Raw genomic sequence first — 9,705 nt, forward strand, 5'->3', positions numbered from 1 at the left:
TTCACTTTTTCACATTGGTCTGCGCAGTTTTTTATTAAATGAAAGAAAAAGATCATGCAAAACTGATTCTTTTGTGACATCAAAACTTGTTTGTTGATCTAAAATATAGCGGCAACAAAAAAAAAACAAAAAAAAACGAAACAGAAGAAAAAAGGTAAGGGAGCAAACACAGTATTGTAATTGCAAAGGCAGCCATCAGTGACAGTTTTGACCTTTATTCCATTTGTGCACCAGAGGGTAAAAGTACCACTTGCATATTCATTCATATCAGCCCCTCTGTTCTCAAACAAACATTGTCCTTGGCTTTCTTTCAACATCCTGTTTTGATTCCAAAAGTCACTGGTTTGAAGGCAAACACAGAAGAACAAACTTCATTTCAAAGCTGCGTGTTAACTTTCTGTCCATACTTCTGCAGCCATGGACATCTGCACACTTCTGCTGCTAATATCTCTCATATCTCTTCACACTTTTCAGGTGAAAGGGGAGGGTTTTGTGCTGAAGCCCATCGAACTTGCTCCAATTCCCTGTAACGACAAAGCTGTGGAGAAGCTTTCTCGACTGGCCGTCACTTACATCAACGAGGATCGCACCGAGGGCTACAAGTTTGCCCTCAACCGCATTGCCAATGTCTACCTGCATGCTCAGGTCAGCAAAAACATGAATAGTTTGTGGTAACTTCAGCTGTATATAGATCTACTTTTATTTTTTTATTTTATTTCTATAACAGATTGCCAAGACAGGGCAAAAATCAGGTGTTAAGGTAAAACATATTAAAAAAAATACTTTCATTTATGAAGAAGGAATCAAAGGATTCAAAGGATTATAGTGTAGTTATAAATTATAGTAAAAGTGACAATAACGGAAGCATCTATGGTTATTAAAAAGAACAAAAAATATTTCCTATCTACACTTTAGTGTATTTGGTTCCTATTATTGAATTTCACTTCTAATATCTGTTAAAATAAAATCAAAGTACATCATTTTATGGTCTAAAATGAGAAGGTATCCCCTTTAAAGCCTCATAAAAGAGGACCTTTAGGACTGAAGTAATTGTTAATAAAGTCCGGGTCATTTCAGTAAAATCCTGCTTTGACAAACTGGCTTTATGAACTGCTGTGCTGCTGAAGTCTGTGGCCTAACTCTGAGGTGCATCACAGTTTAACAGACACAATTTAACCTTCTTACCTAAAAGCAAACAGTTGTTTTCAGGGTTATGGTTCAAATCAATATTGTACAAAGTGTTTTGTTGCATATGACAGAGATTCCTTCTAACAAAACTATTTACCTGCTTAAAGCTCATAAATCCACTAGTGGGTATTTTTCATTTGTTTAAAATTAGACAGTGGCATGTTTAATTTAGGATTTGTACTTGCATTGTACATAACAGGGACCAGCAGGCAATGTGTACTACCTGGACCTGGATGTCCTGGAGACCAAGTGTCACATAGGCAGCCCAAAGCCGTGGAAGCGTTGTGATGTCAGACCCTTCATGGAAACAGTAGGACACACACACACAACGTGCACAGATACATATGCTTGCACCTGTGCTGAACATCTCAACTTGTTGGACTTCTTGTTTTGCTATTTTGTGGAATGAGTTTTGTTGTTCTTATTGTTAATTTATTAATCATAAACCACAGTTTGCAGGCTTTAAAAGGTTTGGTTACGGTGGAAGGGAATTTGTCGGGATAACTTATCAAACCGAACTTAAAACCAATCCCAAAAGCCCAAAATGTTCTTACCCTAAAACACTGGACCTCCCTCTGGTAGAAAATTACATTAAACCTTGAGTCAAGGGCTGTTTGTTAAATACATTACTGGTAATTAGGCCTCCATTAGTCCCATGACTGCAAAAGCAAACGATGGGCTGTGTGGACAAAACATAGGAGGGTTCTGAGGGATATTAATTACTGTTAGTCTTATCAGGAAAACACAGAATACCAATTCAGATATTTAAATTTTTTCAGTTTTATTTCTGAGTAATCAGGAAATATACAGCGCCTTGCCATTTCTGTTTATATTATTTTTTCACGGCTGCAATACTTTTGTGGAATGAATATACTTTGCTCTAAATGGTCCCATTGTAGCTTTTGCTTCATGTTTAGGGTTCTCTGAAAGCTTCCCTGCAGCAGGATGCTGACATCACTATGTATTATTGTGGGACTGATTTGTGGGAATGATCTGTTTGCATATAAACCAAAAAGCTTAATATTGGTCTCCTCTGACTATCCCATCTTCTTCTACATGTTTGCTGTGGCCCCATTATGGCAAATGGTGAAGTTTAAATGAGACTTCTATGGCTTTCTTCCAATAATTATTTCTTCGTCTTTTTCCATGTTCTATTCTTCCATAAATGCCGGATTTTGTAGAGGGCACAACTTATAGTTTAACATTGTCCTACTTTAAACTTCCCTGTGTTATCCTAGAACTGCCTGGTGTGTTTACTGACCTTTGTTCAACACCTTATCCTTTTTCTTTCACTTCACTGTTATGCACTATTTTGTGTTGGTCTGTTGCATAAAATTCATAGAAACTTTGGGATTGTAAAGTGATAAAAATATTAAATGTTTAGAAGTGTGGAAGCTTCTGTAAGGCTGTGTAAATTAAATAGTAATGTCACGTTTGGTGGATTGTTGGCAGGACCTTGGGAGCAGCATGGTGAGTAAAGTGATTTAATAAATTACACAGCAAACTTACAGGCACAATACAAGGAGAGATACAGAGTAGGCAGAAAACCAGGCAATTAAACAGGGCAAATGACATACGCAGAGTAAACAGATGATTCCAACAATAGCGAAAGGAAAAGCAGAGAGCTTCTATACAGGTGAGAAGTGAGGAAGGGGCATTACAAGCAGGCAAGAGTAATCAGGTGAGAAAAGAGTAACAGCTGAGACCAATGAAGGGAGAGGGAGCTGAGGGAGAAGAGAAAATGAGCAGGAGCAGACAGACTGGAATACACAAAAAAAACTCTAACGCTGAATAGTTATAATAATACAAAACCAACATGAGTATGAACTAAGACCCTAATCTAAAATGAATGAACAAAAATGGCAGCACTGAGAAAACATTAACAATGATTATGACAAATGTGACATTACCAAACCTGCTTCTGAAAAGCCTTTATGGAATTTGTTGTGTTGCTAAAAAGAATCAATACCCAATTGATTTTGCCCATTGTAGCAACTGATCCAGGGAGCTACTGTAGTGACTCGGCTACTCTTAAAAATACTTAAAATAGATCTGCTGGTTCTGCTTTTACCGACGCCCAGTAGGCTATCCTACATCTGCCATGAGAGCAACTAGCATGGCCTAAGTTTTTTGTGACAGAATCAGAAATAAGGTATGATTTAAGCTCACAATATTTATCTCACTAGAATTAGATAAAGGCTGCTTCCACCCCTGATTACTGAACAAATAAGTTTCCTACCTGATCATGTGTGCATTGATAAAGGAAAACACTTTCCTTACTGTGGTTTTATGTGCTGCTGTAAGGTTCAGGTTCCTGTGAAGACATCTAACTCACATATATATCATTTAATATCTTCATATTTAAAATTACTATGTTTACTATACTGGTCACACTCTCAGCAATACATAGTGTGTTGCCTTTTGTGGAGTAGATTTAATTGAGCATTAATATCACATGAGTTAGAAGTCAAACTGGACTTTGAAATGATTTTAAGCAACATTCAGCAATTAAATATCAGTACTCACCCTGTTCAAATACCTTTTTTTCTGATTTGAAGATTGTTGTTGATTGATTGATTGATTGATTGATTAGCTGATAGATTGTTCTCTTTATGATTTCCCATAGTATGTGCATTAAAATAAAATTGGGTCCCTGAGCATGAGTGACAAGAGAACCTTGGGCTTCATTAGCTTGGGTCATCTGAAGACATTAGTTTTGCTTTGAGGGCTCTCTTAGTTGGGGGAGGTTATTTTTTGTTAAACATGCTAAGCATTTGTGGCTGTAAAGAGGGTGACAAAAGTTATTTTCTTTCTGATTCCTTTCAGCAAATCTCGGGTAACTGCAACACCTCCATTCTGCACACACCAGAGGGCTACTCCTACCTCTACAGTTACGACTGCGCTCTCGTTCCAGGTAAATACTGTGTGCCTAAGGCAAAACATATCTATACATTTCAAATAAAATATTACATTACATTTTGATAGAGTCACAGTGTAGCGTATAAACTGTGTTGCAAAACTGCTGTTGGTGTAACACTAAAAAACAACTGTAATACTCACTGGAAACCCAAGCAAAAGGACAACCACAATTAAAATAATATTTTAGATAAGGTTTTTGTGAATTTCTAGTTAAAAAATAAATTTATCACAGAATAGACATTTTATTCTGAGACTTACAGATGTAACTATTTAAAAAAATCATCAATTTATGGACAAAATCGAGCAAAATAATTTTTGTTACTGTGATTTTTTTACCTGTTTTGTTCACAAATTCATTTTTCTTCTTCTGTTTTTTGTTGTTATTTCTCTTATCAAGTAAACTCTGTAGCATGTTTTATTCGTTTTGAGTGTTTTAACCCATGTCTCTGTATTCTCATAGATCAACAAACCCTGATATTAGGTGTGCTAGAGGTGTACAGGCTTACTCAGGCATGCTCTTGTTGCTGCAGATCCGCCAGAGAAGCTACAGCAGACCTGTCCAGCCTGCCCGGTCCTGCTCGCCGTAGAGAGCCCAGAGGCCATGAATGCTGCTGGGATCACTCTGGAGTTCTATAAGAGGCAGTCCACGCTGGGTGCCGGGCTCGGTGTGAAAAAGGTCACCCGAGCTGCAGCTCAGGTACAGCAGTGGTTATTCTTGTGCAGGATAAAAGGTTCTGCTGTTGAAGTCATTGCTCACAACAATGCATAGAATGTTACCTTTATGGGGAAAATACACTGAAGATTAATCTCTACGTATGTATGGGGAGACATTACAGGCTACATTTAAGGTTCTTTGGGCCAGATGAAAACCATAACCGCTCAGAAATAACTGTGGTAACACAAGGCTTCAAAGGATCAATGAAGATTTTTACACTTTTATGCCTTGTCCAGCTTATGTTCAGTGAGCAAACATGGAACAAAATAGTTTCTTTGTAGACCCAATCTTTGTGTACTGCCTCTCATGGTAAATGGTAATGGTAAAGTGCAGCTGTGGGACAAAAACTAAAGGGTTATAGTCAATGACAGTCATTACAGGACATTACACAAAAAACAGCTCTGCTGCTGCCAGTACTCATGGATGTATGTGTGCAGTGTGTCACATTTTTTTATTACACAGAATGTGCCAACAAAAGCCATCTTTGTGGAGTACACGGTCCAGCAGTGTCCAGAGGGATTTACAGAGAGAGGAACCTGCCAGCGACTGACTCTCAAATCAGACACACAGGTACTTAGCCAGAAATGAACCTGTTCAAACATCTATAGGGTTGCTCTATTAGTAGCATATTCTTAGATTATTATAGACCATTTTCATACTTTTTTGCTGTTGTTTTTTTTTTTTTTTTACATTCCTCAGAGATTATGCTGTTGGAAAAGATTAAATTAAATGTTATTGTTTTACAGCTTAGTGATCTTCTATTGTCTATGATGTTTGGACGTACCAACAAAGGGCAAATATTTTAGTATGTAATCGTAAACTGAATATGTGGAAAATTCTTACCTTTATTTTGAGTACATTTAGCGAAGAATCCCACATTAAGAAATAACTGTTACTGACATAATTACTGTATCACCTTTAGAGGCACCTTTAGTTGCAACCAGAGGTATAATATAAGGTGTGCAAACAAATGTTCAAGGTGCTGTACAGGTCCTTCTCAAAAAATTAGCATATTGTGATAAAGTTCATTATTTTCCATAATGTCATGATGAAAATTTAACATTCATATATTTTAGATTCATTGCACACTAACTGAAATATTTCAGGTCTTTTATTGTCTTAATACGGATGATTTTGGCATACAGCTCATGAAAACCCAAAATTCCTATCTCACAAAATTAGCATATCATTAAAAGGGTCTCTAAATGAGCTATGAACCTAATCATCTGAATCAACAAGTTAACTCTAAACACCTGCAAAAGATTCCTGAGGCCTTTAAAACTCCCAGCCTGGTTCATCACTCAAAACCCCAATCATGGGTAAGACTGCCAACCTGACTGCTGTCCAGAAGGCCACTATTGACACCCTCAAGCAAGAGGGTAAGACACAGAAAGACATTTCTGAACGAAAAGGCTGTTCCCAGAGTGCTGTATCAAGGCACCTCAGTGGGAAGTCTGTGGGAAGGAAAAAGTGTGGCAGAAAACGCTGCACAACGAGAAGAGGTGACCGGACCCTGAGGAAGATTGTGGAAAAGGGCCGATTCCAGACCTTGGGGGACCTGCGGAAGCAGTGGACTGAGTCTGGAGTAGAAACATCCAGAGCCACCGTGCACAAGCGTGTGCAGGAAATGGGCTACAGGTGCCGCATTCCCCAGACCTGGGCTACAGAGAAGCAGCACTGGACTGTTGCTCAGTGGTCCAAAGTACTTTTTTCGGATGAAAGCAAATTCTGCATGTCATTCGGAAATCAAGGTGCCAGAGTCTGGAGGAAGACTGGGGAGAAGGAAATGCCAAAATGCCAGAAGTCCAGTGTCAAGTACCCACAGTCAGTGATGGTCTGGGGTGCCGTGTCAGCTGCTGGTGTTGGTCCAATGTGTTTTATCAAGGGCAGGGTCAATGCAGCTAGCTATCAGGAGATTTTGGAGCACTTCATGCTTCCATCTGCTGAAAAGCTTTATGGAGATGAAGATTTCATTTTTCAGCACGACCTGGCACCTGCTCACAGTGCCAAAACCACTGGTAAATGGTTTACTGACCATGGTATCACTGTGCTCAATTGGCCTGCCAACTCTCCTGACCTGAACCCCATAGAGAATCTGTGGGATATTGTGAAGAGAGCGTTGAGAGACTCAAGACCCAACACTCTGGATGAGCTAAAGGCCGCTATCGAAGCATCCTGGGCCTCCATAAGACCTCAGCAGTGCCACAGGCTGATTGCCTCCATGCCACGCCGCATTGAAACAGTCATTTCTGCAAAAGGATTCCCGACCAAGTATTGAGTGCATAACTGTACATAATTATTTGAAGGTTGACGTTTTTTGTATTAAAAACACTTTTCTTTTATTGGTCGGATGAAATATGCTAATTTTGTGAGATAGGAATTTTGGGTTTTCATGAGCTGTATGCCAAAATCATCCGTATTAAGACAATAAAAGACCTGAAATATTTCAGTTAGTGTGCAATGAATCTAAAATATATGAATGTTAAATTTTCATCATGACATTATGGAAAATAATGAACTTTATCACAATATGCTAATATTTTGAGAAGGACCTGTATAATTGACAACAACTTCGACAACCTCAGTCAACAATTTAAATAGATATAAAATAAGAGAACTAATATATGACAAAGTGACACTAAACAAAGATAGAATACTTGCTGTGCATTACTTTGTTCTATGAATAGATAAAATGAAATTGTCACTGAGTGTACACAATGCTCCCAAACCCTCCTGACAGTGTGAAGCTAATTAATGTTGTTGCTAAAGCTTCAGTGTGCATCTTGTTTGCTGTCACCTGAGCAGCTCCTGGATGTGTTATTTTTTAATATGACAGGTGACTCTCTATTTTTAAACCTTATGCTGTTAACAGTCTTCAGTCAATGACTCTTGTATTTTGTAACTGTGACAGGATTTAGCTTTATTCCAATGCTCCATCTGAACATTTCAACAATAAATAATTTTTAAAACATTTCTTTTTTTCTCTCCCTCAGACTGCAGGTTTCTGTAAGGGGTCTGTGTATGGAGATTTTAGCAAACACCCTGATGTTCAGGTGTCCTGTGAGATGTATAAAATACAGGTACAGTATAAAAAACAGAAAATATTATATTGCTGTATTTTATTTTAATTTCCATTAAAAACAACACAAAATATAAATAGTATATTTTAAATAAAGAGGAAACATAGAAGCCTGCTTACATTTTTCAACAAAAAAAAAATTTGTATCCCATTTTTTTACATTCAATATCTTAAATAAACAAAATGGCAATAGAGATAAAAAAAAGTAATGTACCATGAAATTACATTGCATTACATTGTCCACAATCAGACACACAAATAAATAATTCAATTGTTATTTATGTATGGAGTGTTTTGAACAAAACTAGGAATAGCTTTAAAAATAGGATGGGTCAGTGGACGGGACTTACATGACAATACCCAAAGGTGATTGGTACTTGCTGTGCAGATTAATGCACCAGAATTTGCATTCCCGCTATGTAAAAATGTAATTACGTTACATCTACACTATCTACATTTATACTGTATATATATATATTTTTTTTTATGCATTACTTTGTGTGATTTTTTTAGTGCAACCATCAAATTTTTCCCCTGTATTTAACATTAAATGAATGAGGCCCTTTTTGTTGCATGTCAGAATAAGCTGGTGATGTAATAATTGCCGTAGAATTGCATCTGTTTGTTTGCAGAATGTTGACATGGTCCAACCAGTGAAACCGCAGATTCACGACCTTTCCAAAGACCTTGTGATCCCAACCTTTCCATCTCTGCCTGATGACCTGCAGCCCATTCCCTCTGACCCTCTGACTCCCACTGCTGCTCAGCCAGATTTCTTTGGCCCAGCAGATATACCCTCTCTTCCTTCAGAACCCCCTATTGTGGTTAACCCCTCAGTCCCTCTCACCTCTTCTTCTAGTGAGTCTGATGAGAGCATGGTAAACCAACAACAGCAGACTCTGGATTCATCCTCTGAGGAAATGGGAGGTCCAGTGGCCCGGCGTCCACCATTTAACTTCCTCTACCGTAGGCATAACCGTGAGAAGCGGCAGAGCTTGACGGAGACCTCTCCCTCACACCAACCAGTCTTCTTGTCTGATTTCCCCAGCGGACCATCTCCGTTTCGATCCTGTCCTGGACCGGCTCGATATTCCACAGTGTAACCAGTTCTTCCTTGCTCAGAAATCCATTTACTCATGTATGATTTACCCACTGAGAGCTTGAACCGATAAACTGCTCCAATCCCTGTCACTGGAGGCTTGTAATAATTTGTGCTAATGAGAAGAAAGCATTTTTTTTCACCGTGGCCTTGAAGCGACCTCTCAGCAGCTTCTGTACTGTTGCTCCCAAAGCAGCTCAAACATGAATTTAAAAATGGCTACACACACTTGAAAATTTAATAAATATCCAGTAAACTACTTGAATATAAGACAGAAGTTTGGATTTATTTTCTCTAATTTTGTCTACAAATATTGTTTTAGACCTGAAAATCTCAACTGCTGGTTTATTTAGCTTGATTTTAAGTTTCTTTAGCTTTATTTTAACACATTTCTACAATTGCTTACCTTGTTTTAAAATTGTTTTCTGGTATATCCTGTCTTTATTCCTAACACTTTAGAGACATACTTAGAAATGTAACAAAAATGTGAGCATTTGCTTTTGTAAATAACAAAAAAACATTTATAGTACAATTTATTACATATATGGTGTAATACATAATACCTTTAATTTGAGTACCTTTACTCAGTTGAAAACAAATTTAACATTAACAGTGAATAGTTTGTTTTTAATCACAGTGCTACAGTTTTTTGGACATCTACCAACCACTATACCATAAGCCTAACTGAAACATTGTTTGACATTT

General features: G+C 37.8%; 1 protein-coding gene across 1 annotated transcript; it reads left to right on the top strand.

Moving 5' to 3' along the window:
* Positions 1 to 359: 359 nt before the first annotated feature.
* On the top strand, positions 360 to 9,270 carry si:ch211-262h13.5 (uncharacterized protein LOC571127 homolog). The gene is made up of 7 exons (XM_047374221.1): positions 360 to 645; positions 1,388 to 1,498; positions 4,015 to 4,102; positions 4,638 to 4,804; positions 5,285 to 5,392; positions 7,816 to 7,902; positions 8,534 to 9,270. Exons 1-7 carry the CDS (start codon positions 418 to 420, stop codon positions 9,002 to 9,004), a joined length of 1,260 nt encoding a protein of 419 aa, XP_047230177.1. The 5' UTR covers positions 360 to 417; the 3' UTR covers positions 9,005 to 9,270.
* The last annotated feature ends 435 nt before the right edge of the window (positions 9,271 to 9,705 follow it).

Source organism: Girardinichthys multiradiatus, chromosome 9, assembly GCF_021462225.1.
Source record: "Girardinichthys multiradiatus isolate DD_20200921_A chromosome 9, DD_fGirMul_XY1, whole genome shotgun sequence".
In the NCBI taxonomy this organism is placed as follows: Eukaryota; Metazoa; Chordata; class Actinopteri; order Cyprinodontiformes; family Goodeidae; genus Girardinichthys; species Girardinichthys multiradiatus.